Source organism: Leptonotus elevatus, chromosome 2 (genome assembly GCF_054856555.1).
Source record: "Leptonotus elevatus isolate MCC_2025b chromosome 2, RoL_Lele_1.0, whole genome shotgun sequence".
In the NCBI taxonomy this organism is placed as follows: Eukaryota; Metazoa; Chordata; class Actinopteri; order Syngnathiformes; family Syngnathidae; genus Leptonotus; species Leptonotus elevatus.
In genome coordinates this window covers 19736774-19758741 of record NC_141240.1, presented here as the reverse complement: position 1 = coordinate 19758741, position 21968 = coordinate 19736774, and the positions used below count along the sequence as shown (strand labels likewise).

At 37.8% G+C, this 21968-nt stretch overlaps 1 protein-coding gene across 1 annotated transcript in view; it reads left to right on the top strand.

The window, feature by feature from the left end:
- LOC147178726 (diacylglycerol kinase zeta-like) overlaps positions 1-18853 on the top strand; it is a 72371-nt gene extending 53518 nt beyond the window's left edge. Inside the window, 12 exon segments of the mRNA XM_086067661.1 lie at positions 715-781; positions 2693-2733; positions 2824-2966; positions 3171-3257; positions 10147-10209; positions 10328-10381; positions 11668-11717; positions 16402-16442; positions 16559-16679; positions 16758-16794; positions 17113-17212; positions 18076-18853. Of these exon segments, the coding sequence (XP_085923787.1) occupies positions 715-781; positions 2693-2733; positions 2824-2966; positions 3171-3257; positions 10147-10209; positions 10328-10381; positions 11668-11717; positions 16402-16442; positions 16559-16679; positions 16758-16794; positions 17113-17212; positions 18076-18192 (921 nt within the window). The 3' untranslated portion in view covers positions 18193-18853.
- The last annotated feature ends 3115 nt before the right edge of the window (positions 18854-21968 follow it).

Genomic DNA, 21968 nt, shown 5'->3' with positions numbered 1-21968 from the left:
TGAGGAAAGTTTAGCTGGTGCCGCCAAAATGGGGTCCTGCCACTAACTCACTGCCCAAGTGCTCATAAATATTTGACATTTGTTTGGTCTTATTGAGAAGAAAAACTAAACACACATTCAGGGAAGCCCGTTTTTGTACAGATTTGAGGGGCGAAAGCAACCCTTAGACAGGATCTGAAATATTGACGTTTATCTGGTCAATCTGGTGTCTCAGTTATTGGTCAACAAACTGAATAAACACAGAAGAACTCCAGAATGTGTTGTTGTGTAGCTAGTCTTTCATGTGAGGGCTCAGGATCAGAGGAGGTAGTAGTAGTGTGGAGGCAGGAGACCATGTTAATGTAGATGTCTCTGAATACATCACACAAGGTTTGTAACATGAAGTCTAAGACCAAATTAGTAGCAGAGGAAATGGGTGAGAGTGTTCTGTGTGTTATACCATTTGGAGACAGCTAGAAACAGAAGGTTAATTGGATTTTAAATACCCTTTCCATATTTATATTTTAGACTGAGCAGTATAGTGAGTAAGGAATTAAATAAATACAAAGTACATGGCGGAATTTCGATAATGTTGCTTAATCTTACTGAACAGAGAGGCTGTTTAATCTGTTTTATGTTTAAGCATGTTGCTACAAAGTCATGTCTTTTCTATCCAAAATTTTCAGCCTCAGATTCTCTTACTTAAAAACTTTAAACCATCCATTTTGTGTTTAGGAGGAAGGTGCCAAGACGAAGAATCTTTCCTCACATCGATTGTCGCCAAAGTGGTGTTTCCTTGATTGTAAGTGCCATCGCTCTTCAATCTTTTTCCATTAAGAGTAGGAATTATTTCATTTATAATAGCAATGGTAGTAGGCTGAAACCCTTAAGTCAGAATTGAGCAAATTTCATATATATATATATTTTTTATCTTTACTTTTGGTCAGTCTACTACACGTGTGGGTGTCATTTTTACGAATTATTGACCAATATAAAGTCTTGAAAATGGCTTGTTCTCTTTGATACAATGTTAGCGGTTGACGGTTTTGGGGGTCTCCTAAAAAGTGACAATTTTGAAGGTAGAAAGTTTTGGTCCAATGCCAGCGATATATACAGTATGAGAGCATATACATGAAGATTAACATGTCCTCACACTGACATGTGCAAAATGGCTGTCAGTATATCCTAATGTTGCCCTGAAGACGACAGGATGAAAAAAAAAAGGACACAATTGTAAAGATTTTAAACAGCATTTTTGAATAGTACATATTGTTTTCAAAAGCTCGCCTGGAGGCTGATAGAACTTTGCAGCTCAACTTTGCTTAAATTACTATAAGTTTCATGCTTTCAGCCTCTCAGATGGCTGCCCTAGAGACAGCCCACACAGTTCATTATTTTCACTTGTTAACAGCTTTTGCTTTATCTGCCAACATGGGCTTCTGGGAAACTTGTGCCTCCTGATACTGATAAACACTGCTGGCATGCATAACATTGTCAAACATATTGGACTTCTGTCAAAGTAGTCATTATTACCGTTTGGGGTTACTTCTTTAAAACCGGCAACACGGTGTAATTTGCATGTTGTGCCCGTGCTTGCGTTGGTTTTCTGCGGCTACACCGGCTTCCTCCCACATTCAAAAAAACATGCATGTTAGTTTATTGAATAATCTAAATTGATATTATGTATGAATGTGTGTGAATATTTGTTTGTCTATATGTGCCCTGCGATTGGCTGGCAAGCAGTCCATGGTGTACCCAACTGCTCGCGCCAAGTCAGCTAGGATAGGCTCCAGCTCACCTGCAACACTAATGAGGATAAGCTGGCTGCGCAAAAGATGGATGTATGATTGTTTAAAACTTGGCATCATGGTGGTGTAAGGGTTTCCTTTGTGGATTTTCTAACAATTTCCTTCCAGATCCAAAAATTGAAATTGGCTTTGTGAGTTTAACCATAACCCTAATGAGGACAAGTGGTATATAGAAAACATGTTGGTGGTTAAAAGCTATTACATCCATACTATATATTGGTAAAGTGTACTGTGACTCAACTCCTCCCAAATAACTAAAGCAAATCATATTTGCCAGTGATAAACTTTAATCAAATTTGTGGATGGCTTTGTATAGAAGAAAAATACATCCAGGCATTAAACATATTAGGAATGCCTAACAAGCTCAGAGAATCCTTGTGGAATTTGAACCAAAAAAAGATGCAATCAAGATGGAAACATTGGAAAAGATGTGAGCGCAACAGACAACAGGAGATTCAGTGACATTGTTATTCTGTGGAGTAAAAATAAATACACGGAAAGGAAACCTTACTCAATAAAACCTGCCTCACTCTGTTTTATATCATAAATTCCGGTACTTTTCCATCTCTGAGGGTATTTTAAGTTCTAACACACCTGATTTCCATGCATTTTGGAAGAGAGGTAATACTGTAAACCTCGGAACCCAGAAAGATTATTTATCTCAATAAATGAGCAAAGGTAATGAGACGTATACAGCATTTGGTGTTGTCGTTTTCTCTCGGGCGAAGGTTAATGTTCCTTATAAAATGCAAATAGCTACATAATACCACCTCATCTTTAATTGCAGCACTGGTGGAGGAACAACCTTTAAGTTCAGTGAAAAGCCTTTGAACATAAAGAGAATACTTTTTATTTCTAGTCCTTGCAACAAGTTCTACTTGAAAACTCTGCATTTACCTTCACAGCCACAACAGCTGATCGTTTTTACAGGATAGACAGAGCCCAGGTAAGTTGTATCTCCTTTGAGGGTTTGGTGATGTATTGCAACGTGGCGAGAGCCTTGTTTCGCTGCATTAAATGCCAATTGTTTCATCAGGAACATCTCAACTATGTGTCAGAAATCTCCCACGAGGAACTCTTTATCCTGGACCCGGAACTGATTCTAACAATGACAGTCGGCACCTCTCCAACTGCCATGCCTGATCTGGTTCATCCTTCTTCCAGCTTGGCCAACAATGGGTAGGTCAAAACACCACCGCTTATGTCAGCCTTGACCCGCCCCATATTAATTGCAGTGGTGTCACATAATGCTGAGAGCTGTTCCAATTTCCAAGTATTTATAGCTTGTAGCTTTTTGCAATGAGATGTGTTTTTTTTATTGTTTCTCATAGCCATCCTGGGTCTAAACCTTTGTTTTGTTTTGATTTTATTGGCCATCTTTAGGGAAAGCAGCTTAAATCAGAACCCCAATGATGTGTTTTTCTTCCCTGTGGCTGCCTGTCTTTCCCCTTCGTCACCATCTTCTGACAAGTAAGGACGTACTTCCATCTCCAATTCAACTTTGCAAGTTCATTTAGAAATCAACACGTACAGTATACCCTTACTTCTTCATGTTTAAGTGTGAAGTTTAAAATGCCCTTTACTGTTTTAGACCAGCAATATTTCTAGAATGTTTTTACTAGGGATGGGCGTGTGCATATACCAGGTATTGTATTGGGTCGATACGATACCAGGCCTTATTTCAAGGTATCGGTACTCACAACACACAATATTAGCTGCCGTCTTGTGGTCGTATATACAATCAGGAACTAGAAATCAAAGTAGAAGAATTAAACTAAATTAAAAGAAAATTGCCATTAATTTCATGCAATTTTAAGGAAAAATGCTATAATGGTGATATATAGGTCTTTCTTTAAAATTATATTCCGGGTTTTTTCAGGAAATGTACTAGTGGTATTGGTAATTAGTATCGGTTTCGTGACTAGTTGAGTACTCGTACTGGTATTGGTCTGAAAAAAAGTACAGGTGTAGAACATTCCGAGTTTTTATATTCGTAAAATTGTTGAAAATCAGTGGCTGATCATCCATCTGTTTATTTTTTATCGTTATGGTTTTCAGTAGGGTAACAGATGAGTAAAAGTCTTATCCACCTTATTAAACACCTTTGGGCTGAAGCAAAACTCGGTTTTAGCAAATGAATGAGCTGACCAAAATAAAATTTTCCGTTGCTGTTAATGCAATTGAAAAAGGTTTCCACTTACTTTTGCCCATACATTGTAAAATATGTGCTGCTTTAAAAGCTTAAATATGTACATGCATAAATAGTCACATTGAACACACAAGCCTCTTGCAGGAAGCATATTAGAGGTTTTCGAAATGAGTTACATGATGACATCCATACAGAGAACATAGTGTAGTAGGTGCTGTGGGATGAGATTGGCTGGCTCACTGTGAATAGGGCTGTTGGGATTGTCGAGCTTGTTAGATGGCAAAGCCTGCGTGAAGTAGGCAAGAATGATTCTCAGCCCTTTTCGTGTCTGTGCCTGGGTGTATGCATACACTATTACCGTGTAGGAGTGTACTTCACTCATGAATATTAGTGTTTATTTACATTTTCTCCTTTTCTGTCGGTGAAGCAGCTAAATGAAATTCGAATGTGTCTGTGTGCGTGCATGTGCATTCATGGTTTTAAGCTTGCTCTGCCTCCACATAAAATGCAACTGCATTGAGAAACATGCATGCATAAAGGCAGCCACATCGAACTGACATACATCAGTCAGTAGATATTATTTGTAGTTTATTTATTTGTTTGTATTTTGCTGTCGTACATACGTTACATTAATCAACACAAAGATAATTGTACCGGAGAAGAAAAAAAAGCCTGTTGGTCTTACAGTGAGTCCTCCATGTCATGTCAACGTGTAATTAAATGAATCGCTTTGGGAGAGTCACACTCCTTGTTGGTTTGAAATGTGGGATTTTACTTGCTTACTTACTCCCAATATTTTAGAACTGATCAACTTTTGACTGAGAATAAAAACAGCATGTCCAACTCGAATGAAATTATTTTATCTAGACTCTTTTGAGAAAATTTGTTGGAAATTTGCTGACATAGCTTTGTAATGATTGAGTGCAATGCAATGGGCCTCGCAGTACATAAGGTTACACTGATATGATTTGTCCTGCAGTACTGCATAATAAGAGGGTGACCATTTTTTGGGTGGTAAAATTGTTCAAATGCAATACTCAGGTGTAACAGCATGGGGGTGAGAGTGCTTTGCTGTTAACAAAAAAAAGAAAGTAAGAGAGAGAGAATTATGACAGATTGCTACTCTGGATTCCTTTTCTCCTCCAAAAATACATTATGGATGCATTCATGGTTGTGTTAATAAATTAATTAATCAGCTGATTAATCGGTAATCTGTATTTTTTTTCTGAATCAGCATCGGCCTCTGGCAACATTTATTTATTTTTTTTTTAATAGAAGTAGAAGAAAAGGTATGTAAGGAGCCATCAATATAGGTCCTTTTATCTACATTTTCTACTTGGACTACTAAACCGTTCAATTTGTTTATGTTCATAGGATAATTTGTAGCTTGTAGTGCACATATTACTATAAATTGACAATCCAGATTGTAAAAATGTAAATACAGCAACGTACTATAAAATGAAGAGTGAGGACATTACGCTGATCCAGCATAACATACCAATTCCCAGGTAGCAACTTGGTTGGATGCTCAGTAATTGCTACGATCTGAGAAGTTGACATATAGGACAACACAATATTGTGATCCTAACAGCGGAATATATTGGCTAATACGTGTGCGAGTGTGTATGCATGTTTGTGTTGGCAGTCTGATTTGCAATCCTGAGTGGATCAAGTGGGCGGATGAGGTGCAGAGATGACTCGTCCGAGAGGCATTTGTGCACTTTGGAGAGAGAGAGAGGGAGATTGAAATGGTAATGCGTAAAAAAAAAGAAAGTTCGATGGAGAGAGAGAAATGAAATGCATGGCAGAGCTCTTGAATCACATCGTTTTACTGTTTCGATGCCTGTGCACGCACACACGCACAATATACGCACACAAACAGACAAGCAGCGTAGCAGTTTGCCCACGCTCGGCCAGAGGTGAACAATATCCCTCCCACGATAATTACATCCCTCTCTTAGCTTCTCTCCATCACCTGGTCTCTCTCTCTGTCTCTCTGACAAACACCTACACGCAAAAACATATTTTTTTTCCTTCAAATTTGTCATTAGGGTGGAAATGTTTACATGTTCAAACAAACCCTCCACAAGTGCAAAAATCTGGACAATTGACTTTAGTAGAAAGAAGTCAAATGTTATTAGTTTGGACTTTTTGACATATATTGGACATAGTTTGAGGGGACTGGTGCATTTTATTTAATGAGGCTGTATCATTATTTATAAAAAAGAAAAGAAAAATGGCATTCGGAAATGTTCCTCTCATTATTGGAAGCAGTGATAATTGGGCATCCCTCGTACTTCCCGCTGAAGAGCCTTGTTAAGTAACTTTTTTCTTTCATCCGACTTTTCAACCACCAAAAACTGCCTCTCACCTTGCAGTTGCAGCTGAATGATTTCAAGACAGAGTACACTTACAGGAAAATATGTGAAGAAATGTACGCTATATCTCATCTGGCTCCCTTTTAAGTTGTTTTGCTTAACCAACTTATGTGCATAAGTTATGGAGGGGAAGAGTACTTCTTCACCTTCTGCTTAATTAGGCATAGGAAATGAAATGTTAATATAACCAAGAGATGAAAAAAAAAAGACTAAAAAACAGTAAGTGAATAGTTATAAATCTACAAAACAGTGTCTGCGGAGGCGTGCAGCGTTTATGCCACTTGTTTTTTTGCCTGTGGTGTAGCTAATGAGGTAGTTAAGATTTAACCCTTTCAAGCGGAGTTACTCTATAAATTCTTTCACATCAACATTACATTCAGTCTATTCCTGAATCATGATGTGTGCTGTAATTTAAATTAATTTTTTTTGTGGGTTGAGAAGCCCAGTTGGATTCATAATAAAAACGAAGCCTCTCTATAGGCCAACCACCTAATCATTTTGTATCATTAATCAACACATACTGTATATCTAAACATGTTTGAAAAATTGGATGAAATTGTGTTCTTTGTTTTAAATAATTTGATGGTCACTGTCAGAGTTACTTCATTTCTCGTGGTTGAAATCAATTGATTGTGCAAATAGTCATAATGTTGAGGTTGGTCACAATGGTCAGTGTAAACAGTGGCTCTAAAGTCCACATACCCCTCTTCAAATGACGGGTTTTTGTGATATAAACAAGAAATAGATAAATAATAAAAAATTTAAAAAATCCATTACTTGTGTGACTTATTTATAACCTGCACAACTCAATAGAAAAAAACATCTTTAGAAAGGCCAAATAAAAATATCTATTTTTTTTTCTCTTTTCAGCGATAATACAAAAGTCTGCAGTGAATATAAAAAGTCTACACAACCATGTTCAAATGCCATGATTTTGTGATACCTGCATACTGTATATACATGAGACCAAGATAAGTCATTACAAAGTTTTTTCAACCACCTTTGCAGCTTAATTAAAAAAAAATACAAAATGAAATCTTGTGAGGCAAAGTAAAAAATAAACTAGTATGCAACACCCTCTTATAAGTGAGAATGTATGTGGCCATGCTGAAAATGATCAAACTCTTGTTAAATCAGAGTCAGTACGCGCTCACAGCTCTCACAATTTAAAGTGCACAAATACAGTTTAGTTGTTCTAGTAGGCTTGTCGTGGCATATTTTTGCTCTCTACTTGTGTCAACGTGTTTTGGGAATATCACCTTTCTTTTTTTGTCCCCTTTGTAAAATAAAAAATTGCATCAATGTATCCCAGACATGCATTTAAGAAGATGGGGAATTGTCGTTAACAGCCAGCTGCTAAACATTTTGGCAACTCCTACATTGCTCTCAAACTCCTGGCAGCCTCCCTGACCAGTTTTCTTCTTGTCTTATCATCGATTTTGGAAGGACGTCCAATTCTTGGCAATGTCACTCTTGTACCATACTGTAGTTTCCCCACTTGATGATGACTTCCATCACTGCTCCATGCTATATTTAATGACTTTGAAATTTTTTTGTACTCTTTCCTGACCCAACAATGAGATCCCTCTGATGTTATGGAAGCTCTCTGTGGACCATGGCTTATGTTGTAAGATGTGACTGCAAAACTGTCAGCAAAGACTCTTAAAATCAGTTGAACTTTATTTGGGGATGATTAGCATGAAGGCAGATGTGTGCTGACTCCCGTTTTACATGAATGTTTAAATGTGATTGCTCACAGCCCGATTATCAGAGGGTGTACTGTACACGCTTGTGCAAACACATTGTCTCAGTCATTTATCTTAACTTCCTATCCCTTAAATATATAATTTTTCCACTTCACTTGTATAGTTTATAGATCAATTTAATAGTAGTAAAGTTTTGAATTATTTGTGATGGTCTCATTTATTTTTTCTTACAAAAACCGGGAGTTTGAATAGGGGTATATTGTTGACTTTCTGCAGTATATGTAATATGTAATTATATTCAAATTCTGTCTTATAACAATAACACTTCCCAAAGCCTTATCTTTCTGTCCGTTACTGGAGGAGACTTCCAACCGAAAGCCTTGTACCACTGTCTATTGGAATATTTAAAGTAGCATTAAAGTTGAACAACGTGACACCTGTGATCTAGTGGGATTCAGCTTTATTACTGCAGTCTGAATTGGTCAATTATTCTTGTTAAGTATTCAATTGCTCTTTAACAATTTGACAAATTCAGTAATTGTAAAATGTCCATTTATAGAGGAAACATTATTTTTATTTATTTATTTATTTTCCGATATGACATTATAAAAATGTGTCAGAAGCTCAACATCGTCCCTTAAGAGTTGTTGCTGTCCAGCAAGTTCATACAGTTTGTAGAGAATCCTGACATAGATTTTATGAATCTCGGTCCTGCTCTACTGAACCCTACTATTTTATAGCCTCTGCAACCTAGTTCTATCAATGTGACACAGTTCTGGGACTTAATCCTTTTTTCAAATTGAGAGCTCATGCTTAACGTTCTAGGCTTTCTGGTTAACAACTTTAAAACTTGTCTTCTGCCGTGTCCTTTGCTTTGCACATGAATGTATTTACACATTCCTGAGGCACTGTGAACATTCAGTAAATGTTTGACGTTAGTCATTTCACGTTGTGCACTGTCGCTTACTTTCATTAGACTTAAAAACTGCTGTGTAGAACCAACTCTACACCTTGAGGTTAGGTGAGAACTTTTTGAGAGAACCAAGATCATATCCACCAGCCCTAAAAGCCTTTTAAAGCCACACACATACAAAGACACAAATTATACAGTGTAGAATGTGAGGAACGTAAGGGCACAAAAATAGGCCTCGCATGCATATTTGTATTAGCATTAAGCTCTAAAAATATATATATATATAAATAATAATAAAATAAATATGTGGTCACTACTTAGCAGATTTTTGTCTGTCGTGGGGGTTTCGAGAACGTAACCCCCACAATGAACGAGGGACTACTGTATGTCAGTGTTGTGGTCACAATTTAAAACAAAACAAAAAATCTCCCCATGTCATGTCTGGTGCTCCTTAGTAATGTGCTCACTGCGCTCACAACAGAAAACGATGCAAAATCAGTCGCTGTTTTGTGGATCCAGGCTAAATGTAAGCTGATCCACCACCTATAGGGCATGTGGGTAGCATTTCTGCCTTACAGCTAGCTGTAAAGCATCAGGGTTCATATCTAGGCTCGGACCGTTCCCCCCTCCCATTCTCACTTGGGTTTTCTCTTGAGTACTCTCGTCCCTCCCACATCTCCAAAACATTCAATGAGTTCTAAAAAAAAATGTTGGGTATGTGTGTAAATGGTAGTTTGTCTTTAATAACACTGTGATTGACCTGGTGACCAGTCCAGGGTGTACCTTGTCTCTCAACTAAAGTCACCTTGATAGACTCCAGCTTAGCTTTCACCCTGAACAGGATAAGCGTTAGGATGGATGGATGGATGGATGTTTAAAATAGTCATTTGTTAATTGAATTTTCATTAAGGACCAGTCATTTCAATATTAAATTAAATACTATTGGACCTTAAAGAGCAATTGTTTTATTGTGCTGATTTTTGGAAGTTAGTCATTATTGTTGGAAATTGCTCATGTATTCCCCTCTTTTGAGGCCATTCTATGGGCACTGTCTAGGAAAGAAAAAAAACTGTACGAATCAAGTCAAGAAGAAGGAACCAGATCAGAAAAGTTACTTCCATTGTTGTTTTCTGTAAGGGCAGCGTGTCACAATACTTTATTTAACGTGTATGCCGACCTGGTCCATTCAAGCACACTGTGTGCTGTCTTTCAGGATGAACAGTGACAGCTCTGCCTCAACACTGAGTCCAACACCTGAGCTTAGAAAACTACGAAGGTTAGTCAACAATTGCATAACATTACATAAACGCTGACTCCACATCTACTTCACCTTCTTTTTATTTATTTTTTCTATACTCTTTTGTCTCATGCTGTTACTGCTTTGTGGGTTACAGACAAGGTTGCATCCAGCGCTCCATCACTCATGATGAGCTTAAGCCAGTAATGAGGTCAGTACTCCCACTGTTTGACTTTTGGATAAAGTGCTCACAATCAATGTATTTCACTACAAATAGCAACTATACCTGACAAAACGGTTACCTTTTAAGTATGAAGGGGAAAATGCAGGAGAAGCTGTACTTGATATCGCCTTTTATAGTTATAAAACTGCATTTTTCATCACATAGTTTGATGGTAGATGCTGTTATCCAGAAACAAGTGGTTTAAACATAACTTTGTCTTTTGTTTGCAGCATTGATGAATTATTAATTTATTATCATTAGGGAAAAGCCAAAAATCACTTCTTCTCATGTCAGACAGACCATTATAAGACTTTGAAAAGCTCTGTAGTTCATAATTTGATATAGACAATTTTTACAAGGATTTTCTTGGCCCGGGTCATAATTGAACCAGAGCATACAACACATGTCTGCATGGCAAATAAACAGTAAGTAAGAGTTAAGAAGTGTATTCATCTCAATGTTTTTCCCTCCAAACAATGGAACAATCCGGCCAATTCCCTTATTTTTGCTGCTGACGTCACATGACATCACAGGATCTCCCATTGCTTTAGTTGTCTTTCTAATAATAATAATAACAATTATGCATCAGATTTATATAGCGCTTTTCTTGACACTCAAAGACGCTTTACAATGGAATGGATACATTATTCATGCACTCACACATTCACACTCTGGTGGTGGTAAACTAAACTAAACCCTGGGGCAGGCTGACAGAAGCGTGGCTGCCAGTGTGCGCCTACGGCCCCTCCGACCACCACCGCACATTTGCGCTGTTCATACACCAGTGTGAGTAGCACTGGAGATAATGTGTGGTAGGTGCCTTGCCCAAGGACTCAACGACACATGACTTGGGGAGAGCGGGGATCGAAAAGCCGACTTTCTGAACACCCTGAGCCACGGCGGCCACACTGTAAATTCTCAGACAGATTTTTTCTGTAGGTCTTCAACACTCATTTTGCTGCTGCTACCATATTATGTGGTTTGCTTAAATGTTACCATGGAAAAGGTGCATCGACTCAAATGTGTACAGTACTGTATATAAAAATGCACTAGAATGTTTAATTGAAAATCACGTCTTGAATTTGAGCAATACAGCATACGATAGGTGGAGTGCTGCATGTTATTGTTGGATTATACGCTTTCAATTGATTTCATCAACCTCCAGGGTTTTTCTTTGTGAGGATGCATATTGATTTTGATGGTGTAAATATGCAGGGATCAAGCATAGACCGTGACGCACGTACATATGTTTGTTTGTGATGGTCTCTCTCCAGACATGAAACGGGTCAAAAGTCAAGTGATGCAGGAGGAGAAGAAGAAAAAGGTAGTGCACGCGTGCACGCAGATACACACACTAACACAATTGGGGTTCATTTATGTTGCACATGACATGCATTTTGGCAGTCTTGACAGCTCAGAGCGGGTAAAAAAGAAAAGCAAGAGAGGTTTTGTGACGAGATTCTCCACTCTTATCCACTGTTTTCTCTCACTTTGCATGCAATTTGTTTCGCTGGTTGCTGTACTGTAAAGTAGCCTGCCCTGCATGATTACTGTACACATCCTCAACTGCCGCAGTTTTTCTATCACTGAGTAGCTTCAATATCAAAATCTTGTGAGCTAATCCTTACATTTGTTATCCTGCCAATTAAGGTATTCCTTGTGTTTTATCTCAGGGTTGATTTTAATTAGAATTTTTTTTTTAATGAAGACGCTTTTGGGCTCTGCTCAAGTTTTTTTTTTTTTGGTCTTAATATGGTACTCTTTCTACAAGACTGAGCTTACGGGCAGAAAATCAATGATGCAAAAATCACGTCAAGATATTGTCAGACGACCAGGGAACATCCAATCGGATAATAGTAGGGGACTTATTATTATGATTCCAAGGGGTTTCTGTAATCCACTTTCAGTTTCTAAAACCCCAATTAGTCCAAGTTGTTATATAAGCAAATTGAAGCTTCAGGTAAGCTCAATTGTGATTATGAAAAGCCCTTCCACTGTTGAACTATTGCTATTCAGCGCACATTGTCTTTTTGAACGTTCTCATGTTTGCTAGTTTTTGACACACACTGACAGATCCCATAAGGTCAGGGAGGTTGCATCAAACGGAATAGTTCAGTGGAGCATGTGACGTGTGAGTGTTTGTGTGTATGTGAGCATGTGCTTGTGTGCGTGCTTAGGCGCAGATCTTCTATTCCTCGTTTATCTTGTGGGATATGTTCCAGAACCACCTGCAATAGGTGAAAATCCACAATGTAGAGCCCACATCATTTTTGCTATGCTATACACGCACACACACACACTTTCTAAATATTCCTTAGATCTTGTTCTCACTCTTTCACTGTCAAAAAATGGGGTAATATTATAAACATCAGTTTGAGAAAATGAAGATACTGACTTACAATTCTCCAAATAAGAGGTGAAGTGTGCTTACTTTAAACTTACTGTAAAGCTGGTACATGAAAGAGAATTAAACATTGCATTTTTAAACTAAAATGTTCCGCCAACGCGTATAATTTCATCAAAACAAAAGCCTAATTAAACTAATTAAATATATGGTTACAACAGTCTTCAAACGTCATGCTTATGTTAAGCTTATTTTAGTGTGTTTCAGTCAATATAAGGCTCACTTCAGCCACACACACACACACTGAGCATCCCAATACAAAGCTGCAGTGAGGAAGGTCAAATGAAAAGTGGTTTGTGTAAGCACTGCATACTGCTCTTTTACTCTCTTCTATGTACCTACCTAGCCTTTGATACACTTATTGGCATTTCTCTTAGTGAGACACAAGTATAGTTTGTATAGTGCTCCAGAAAATCTTAACAGACTTACTCCCCACTAGGCAAGTAAGCATGCAAGGCAAGTCGGTGTGCTGCACTTACCCGTTACTTTACTTATATTACATAATCAAATACATACAAGTAGGAAATAATGAGGGAAATAAAGAGGAAATAATGCTTGTGCAAGTAGAAAACTAAAACCAGGTGACTATGTCATACGGGTGTAAATCGCTTGTTGCCTCTTGATTCAATATGATAACCATTAAAAGAGCTACAATTTGATCACCAATTTTCATATAATAATAATATAATATTTTTATATTATAATATTTTTTTAAATGTTTTGACTTGTGCTATATTTCCATGATTTAATTAAATTACAGATACTCAATGTACTACCATGTATATAATTTAACGTTTACCAGCCAATGTTCCTCAGCATTGCAAAAAATCCAAAAACAGCATTTCAATCATGCGCGTTCTAATTTTTGGCCCCAAAAAAACAACAAAACAAGTAAGCTTTTAGGCATGTGTGGTCAGGGGAGGCAATGTCTCACCTACAGTGGAAGAGTACAAATAAATAAATAATGCCTACATAAAATTATTTTGCATTTTTTTTTCTCTAGTCAGCTTTCTATTCTTTTTTTAATCGAAAAATTGCCATGATTTCATTGTTAAAATTGCTAAATTTACACATTTCCGGTTTAAATACATGGGCAAGATGGGAAGTGAGGCAGCAAGAAGCCAGCCTCACCTCAGATTGCGCAATCCCTAACAAAAAGCAGAAATAGTATAGTAACATCTATTCGTCAAATGGCTGTACTATTACCAGAGCAAATTATTGGAGTGTGTTTGTTCTTCACTTCTCCAATATGATGTTTTCAGACACTTTTAATATCCATTCACATTTGACATATTCAAGCTAATATGTTTAATATTTGCATGTTAGATTTTTAGCTTTTGCTGATTGCATCCAACCACAGCTAAAACAAGGTGAGGCAGACAGCATTCTGTCCCCACACTGTGTACTGTGACAGCTGCGTATAATGAAGGTATTGTATGAGAGCTCACATTGGTGCCATTATTCGGTGTAGCAAGTTTGCTCTTTGACGTTGTCAGACTAAAGGCTGATCTCATTGGACTGTTTAGCTTACATACGGTGAGGGAATGAATGCACAACTCCTTGACAGCTTCACAGCTTTTTGCCAAAAATGATTTAATTCAGTCTGTACCAGAGGCGAAAGTTTCTCCAGTTTGCACTCACTGTGTCAGCTACAAACAGTGTCTGTCAATCTTTTGTTGAACAGACTGTAGTTAAATTATGTGAGCATTATAGTAAAATAGCTTCAATTTTTTTCCATTATAAGCCTAAATTAAAAAAAATATTTTGGCACATGTAGTCATATAACGAGCTTAGTAATTTCTGGACTCCAAGCCGCTACTTTTTTCACTGGCGTTCGACCCTGCGGCTAATACAAAGGTGCGGCTTATCCATCCGATCACAAGGGAGCGCACTATAAAGAAAGCGCAAGAGTGACAGGCAGAGCAAACCAAGTGAGCCCAAATACAGTAGTAGAGACAGAGCGAGACAATTTGCGCCATCATTATGGAAAAGAAAGTAGCGGGAACCCGACGCGGTACCATTAAAAACACCTGCGGCTTACAGTCGGGTGTGTCTTATATGTGTAACAAACTCGAGTATTCCCCCAATTTAGCTAGCACGGCTTATAGTCAGGTGCGCCTTGTAGTCCAGAAATTAATGTAGCTTTTTAAATAAGAAATTGCATTGGCTATCATGCTCTTTGTAAATTACTGACAAAGAATCCTTTTTTACTGGCTGTTAATTTAATGGCAAATGAACCATTGTTTGCCTCATAAATTTGTAAATCTGACTGTAATATCAGTACTTCACCATCCATGAACCTCACCACGCGTCACTGGTAAGCTTATGGTGCACTATATTTATTTTATATTAGCCTCATGCTCTATCAGTCTTATCGCCGACAAATGTTTTCACACTTCCCTCACACCAATAAGAAAGGGATCGTGAACTTCAGTCTAATTAGTCCACCTTCGGAAAGCTAAGGTGCTTGCTCTCAACCCTGATGCCGTAGAAACTTTTATAGCGAGTAATGGTCCAAAATCCCTCTTGACTGTTGTGCAGGTCTCACCTGCAATTACACAAAAGCTTTGTTTGAGGTTATTACTGCCAGACGAGGCTCAACCGCTAACTAAATACCAAGGTTCAATTACATTGCTACCTCGCACTGTGAATGTTTGTGTCCAATAAAACATGGAAACATATGGTCATAGTGTGTGTGGTTTCAGTTAAAGCAGACAGTTTTTAGTTTTATTGTTTTAGTTATCGTGATTTAAATGAAGATTAGGTCCGATTTATGACCAATCAATCCAGGCAATTCCAGTGTTTTTTTTTTTTTTTTTGCAACTGTATGTGTGTTGATCTTGATTTGCCTTCCAGCCACGAAAGCTCTTAAAGATTTTTTTTGTCATCTCTCTCTCTCTCTTTTTCTCTCTCTCTCTTTCTCTCTCTCTCTCTCTTTCTCTCTCTCTCTCTTTCTCTGCCTCACATAACTGGATTAGGTCTGTGCTTTTAAGAGTGAGGGGCGGTGAGAGCAAGGATTGAGGTCAACCTAATGAACATTCATCTCAGTGCTTTGCTTCAGCGATACACAGACAAACCGTGATGTTGTTTTTTCCCACTTTGAATTCAATTAGATATACCCTTCTACAGTTGGACAACGTTTTATTACCTTAAAGCGCTCTTTGTGTTTATATTCCACCAGTTCCGTTTTTACCACAGAAACTGTGAACTGTTGTGCCTGTGCCAATATGACAGGCATGATGACTTATTTTAATTAGACCAGAGGTGCTCTAGGGGTCTCCAATATTAGTAGAACCCTCACCCCACGTATTGTGTTTGCACCAGTGTCAGCACTGCGTGACAGTGCTGTAAGCAAGGTCAGTATGTCACCCAAGTGCAACTTTGCGTTGGAAAGGTTTACATGCAAAAGGAAGGTCCAGGAAACAATCAAAACAACTTGATGCTTAAGCAAACCAACATTTATTTTAATTTAATTTTATTTTATGTTATTGCATTTGTGTAAATTAATCATAACTCTTATACAAGATACCATTGTTTACACTAAAGGTCAGATTTCTCAGGGTTTGGAAATGTCTTTTAATGTAAGTCTTTGGCGTCTTTTCAGAGCTGTTGATGCAGTGTGTAAAGACCAACAGTATGAAGGAGGTGAGTCTCTGTGTGTAAAATTTGATCATGTTGATGTTCTTCTATGGAACTGAAATCGTTTTTTTTCTATTGTGAAACTCAATCAAATGCATTTTTTTTGTATGGGGTGAAAACAGCTGCAGGAGCTGCATAAGAAAGGATGTGACCTCACATGTGTTGACCAATCAGGCTGCAGCCTGCTGCACCATGCCGTCAGTGCGGGAAACAAGGAGATGGTCCGCTTCATCCTTGACAACGGTAATTGTGTTCATATGCCGCCGTCGAGTCACATGACCGCACGAAGTCCACTCATTTACTATCTGTTTGATTTTGCAGCTCCAAATGAACTCATTGATATGACGGAACACGTACAGTGAGTTTGTTCATGTTTGTCTTTAATCTTATTAAATGTGTCAAATATATGATCTCGACAGTAGAACCTTGCAGATATTTTGTACTATATATATATATATATATATATATATATATATATATATTTATCATTTAATTTTCTTCTTTTTTTTTATAAAGAAAAATGGCACTGAATTGTGTATTATACATATAAAAGCAGAAAACTGACCAAGCGACAATTCGTAGCGTACCACTGTACAGCTAGACTGACAGACATCAACAGGCACCAAGACAAAAGCCATATTTCTCTGGATCTAATGCTGCTTCTGTTTTTCAACAGCGGCGAAACTGTTCTTCATCGGGCTGCGTCATTGTGTCACAGGAGTATCTGCCATTATCTGGTAGAAGCAGGAGCCTCGCTGATGAAAACCGACATGCAGGTTGGTTGAGAAAAACAGCATCATAATACACTGAACTTTATTTAACTCATTTGCTCCCAAACACGTATAAAAGCGTTCTATTTTAAATATTGCCATGGTCCCAAAAACATATTTATTTTTTAAAACGTTTTATTTTATTTTATTTTACGCTAGAGCATACAGAAAGCAATGGTAGTTATTACAAAAAAAAGGCCAACAGGTGGCAGCAGAGTATAAGAGCTCAACCAGGGCCATGTTGCAAGAAGCTCTTTTCCCCAGTGTTTTCAACAGGTTTGTGAACAATGAGGAAATGAAGCTATATTCTAATGCTAATTGCTGCAAAACGGAAACAGATACAATTTTTTTTTTCCTGATGAAAGAAGAGACTCTAATGTTTATAGCAATACAACACAATATTCTGTTTAATATTAGTGGAAGGAAAAATTCTGACGTCAAATCTGATCGAACCCAAAAAAAAATCAAAAAATTCTGAGACAGATAACAGCGCTATTCCTCTGGCCGGCGGTCAAAGGTTTGAATGCTGCAGCAAAACAAGAAAAGACCTGGAAGTTGTTGACTGGCTGCTAGTCTGCCTGAACACTGTCAAGGGTCCCGAGAGCAAGACATCGAACCCCCAAACTGCTCAGGGGCATTTCATCTTATGACATCTCTCCCTTGCCTGCATTTCGGTGCGGATTTGATTCTTTGCAGTCTAATGCGTGCAGTCACTGCTGGAGAGTGTAAAAGCAAGGCAAGTTTAGTTGGATTGCACCAATCATACACGAGACAAATCCAAAATGAGGCAAAATATTATTATTAAAAATTAAATAGAAAAGTACACATATTTTCTATTAAAAACTAAAGACATCTTTCTCTCTTGTCAGGGTGACACCCCAAAGAACCGGGCCGAGAAGGCTCAGGATGCTGATCTGGCAGCTTACCTGGAGAACCGGCAGCACTATCAGATGATCCAGAGGGAGGACCAAGAAACGGCCGTGTAAGCATCTTCACAACCAAAGTGCAAGAAGCTGCCAAGTGAGAGTGGAGCTGTGCCAAAAGTCACCACGATGAGGACAAGTAAACATATTTATCAAGAAACAACTCAGGACATTTGATTTCCTGTTGTCTCAATAGATCATAAACGGTGTGTGGAAAACATTTGAAATAGCTACAAATATCTGCGACTTTTTTTTTTTTTTTTTTTACTTTACTTTTTACATTTTGATTTACCAAAATAGACTTTGCCATGAAGGGGCCATTCATTTGAATATTACTTTTTCTGTTTGGACCCAAAGTTTTCCCTCCAGATGACGAAACTAGAAGCTTTTAGCAAGCGTGTTGCTATTCTAGTTGTATTTTTTTGTTGCCTTTTGTTTTTGTTTTTTTTACAAAAGTGTGCGTAGTAAATTATTTTACAAGTTGCTTGCACAACAGCTAGCCAAATATTTACATACCAAAAAAAACAAGATAAGAATCATTTTAGAAACTTTAGCATTTGATGTTAGCATATTTAACTTGCAAGATTATTTACTTTATTTATATTTGCCAATTATATCTTACAATTAAGTTGATACACTGGTTGTGAAATTTTTTGTTTGCTGTTGTAATGTAGTTTTTAAAATTCCATGTCATGAGGTAATAAACATTTTCCAGTGGTTTCAATTCCTGCTCCACTGTTGCCATATCTGTAAAAAAAAAAAAAAAGAATAAAAAAAAAGGTTCCAAACGGATGAGCTTTTCACAGTCAGATATTATTCTAAATCAAAAGGAAGTCCTCCTATTCATTTTTATATGACATTCTGTAGAAGATGTCAGTGAGAAAGGAGGTCAAAATTTCTCAAGTTTTTACTCTTTTCGTCAACATTGCACCTGCCTTCAGCGACACCCCCCCCCCCCCCCCCTTCCGCCCTGTGATTGGCTGGAGGGGTAAACATTGACTTTCCGTCCCTCTTATGGCAAAACACAACAAAATGGCCAAATACACGCTGGGGGTGGTTGATGACAAAATCAAGTGTTTATTTCTGAGTGAAAACTTTGGACCCTCCTTTTAAATAGCTTTGTTTTAATTTAATTTAATCTCCTGTCCACATCACTACATTGTCACAACATTAGTTAGCGAGTTCATTTAACCACAGTAATTGCAATTGATATTACTTAAGAGATGGCCCGCCCCATATGGGGGTTACTTTACAGTCATTTTGTGAAACGTGCGTGTATTTTGTGTGTCTCAAAACTGTTCGGAAACTTGATTCACAAGAAGTTCATCCTCCAGGTGCGATCCATTCCATTGTTACTTCAAGTCAAATTTGGCAGATAAAAGTCTGGAAAGAACATCAGGTATTGAGTTGGCATTTGGAAGCAGTTTGGATGGCATTTACCTTACGAAATACAAGTCAGGAGAGCTCAATGCAAGGCAAGGACGCCATCATTAGGCTGGAGAAAACGGCATACTGTATGTAAATCTATAAGGCAGCAGGTCCAAATGCTGCATTTCTGGATGTATGCCTCCAGTATCTCACAAAAGTGAGCACATCCTTCGTGTGTTTGTGAATATTGTGTTTTCATGAGACGACACTGAAGAATGTAAATTAATCAGTGCACAGCTTGTAAAGCAGTTTATCCTCTCCTCAAAATAACACAGCACAGTCAACGTCTATACCGCTATCAATAGTTTGTATGGCCAGCATTATTTTTCCAGCAGAGTTTCACAGGTTGCCACAATGGTGGTGCGACTGCATCAAGTATTTGACTCTGAGCCACTTCCTGTTTCCTCTGCTGACGGACAGTTTGACACATGAGATCAGACAGGAGTGATCTGAAAGAGGGAGGCTCGTGGAATGGTGAGGTTTAAAGCGTAGGACAGACAGACAGGATGTGGACTGAGCTCGTCAGAGGAACGAAACAGAAATGGAAGGTTTGGAGACAAACAAAGAGGTCAGGTTGAGATGGTTTGGACGTGCAGAAGAGAGACACTGGATGGTTGATGATAGCAATGGAGCGGCAAAGAGAAGATTTGTTGCTGTGGGGAGGGAAGACTTGCAGAGGACAAGAAGAGATTTGCTGTGGCAAGCCCTGAATAGGGTAAAGCCTAAAGGCTAAAAAGGAGAAGGAGGGATGGAGTCTCATTTCATCACCTGCTGAGCTAGTTTTCAAGGCGGACACACCCTAACATAGAAGATGATGTAACTTGAATCACATTTGAAAATCAACATTTTCAAGCAAATGTGCCTTTTGTTTTGGAAAGAAAAGACGTTTTTTTTTGTGTCCCGCACACAAACTTGACAAGCCACCAGTGTGATATGAAGCGGAGTCCTCAGGACACCTCATGAAGCAAATATCTTGGAGGGTGCGCTGAAGACTATTTAATTTGGATTAAAGGATTATGCTTTTAACATTGGGGGAAAGAGCTGGTTGCAACATCTAACTTCATCTGTCCCTGTAAAACCCACAAATACATGTCAATTACAATCGCTGGTCAATGATAGCTGGTCAAACATTTACCAAACTTCATAGGTTATGTGTTAAATTGAGATTACAATAAAGCAATACACAATTCAGAAAGTGCTTTGGGACCATTTACTAAAGTGTCAGTACAGCTACCTAATGTAATGCAAGTGCAGATACTGAATTCAAAGTGTGTAATGTGTACATTTGTATTAATTTCATCAAAGAAAACTAAACAAAAATAACTTGGTCATTGCACATTTTTCACGGGACTAAAACTCGACTAGACTAGACTAAAACTCTCATTAATAAACAATAAATGGGACCAACAGTATGCATTTTTGTCGACTAATGAAGAGGAGACAAAAATGTACTTCACTTAATAAAAACTGGACTAAAATCTATGGACATTTTAGTTCATGAACAAAAATGAGATGGAAATACATGAAATCTTGTCTCTGCTAATCTATCACTGTGACATTGTCATGTGACACACAGTGACACCCCCGCTTTCAAATCTGCAGCTAGCAGGTGCAACATAGCCTACAGAAACATGGGACAGACAGTAGGTGGACTCATGGTGAAAGGTTAAAAAAAAAAAGGAAATTATAATATATATTGAATTTAAAATTAATAACGTTCCAACAATAATGTTAATCCGCCCGCTAACTAATGCTGGCTAATTTACTAGCTCATAGCATGGAGACTATAGTAGCCACTGCAATTGTGTGTCAAGTTGTTTTTCATCAAAAAGATGAGAGAAATTTTGACGTGAAATAGTTTTCGAGCCGATATTTTCAACATTATCTGCTGAGAAAAAAATCAACAGGGGTAAAAATTATTGTCCTGACTAAAACATGTTTTTGTTGACTAAAACTAGATGAATAAAATTACGTTGTCTTGCACTAAAATAAAGACTAAAATGCTAGATTTCTAAATGGACTAAGTAAAACGGGACTAAAACTAGAGATTAAATTGAAAAACGGCGGGTTAAAATGAACAGTAGTGTAAATACTGTACGGTATGTGTTGTTACTGAGTTAGAGTACGATTATGCAACTTGATTTAAGACTTTCTAATGATTTAATTTAAATATCCCCCCAATAACTTGGGACGTGCTTGAAATAAACCTTGAAGGTTAAGACTTGACTTATTTATGACTTGCACATTTGTGACGCACCCACCACCACCACAACTAGCGTCACTAATACAATAGAAGACAAAAGTGGGTGATCCATGGTTGCCATGGTAACAACAGAGATGCTATTGTCCTTATTATATGCCACTAAAGCATCCACATTATTGTCAAGCTGTTATTTAAAAAAATGGAAAAT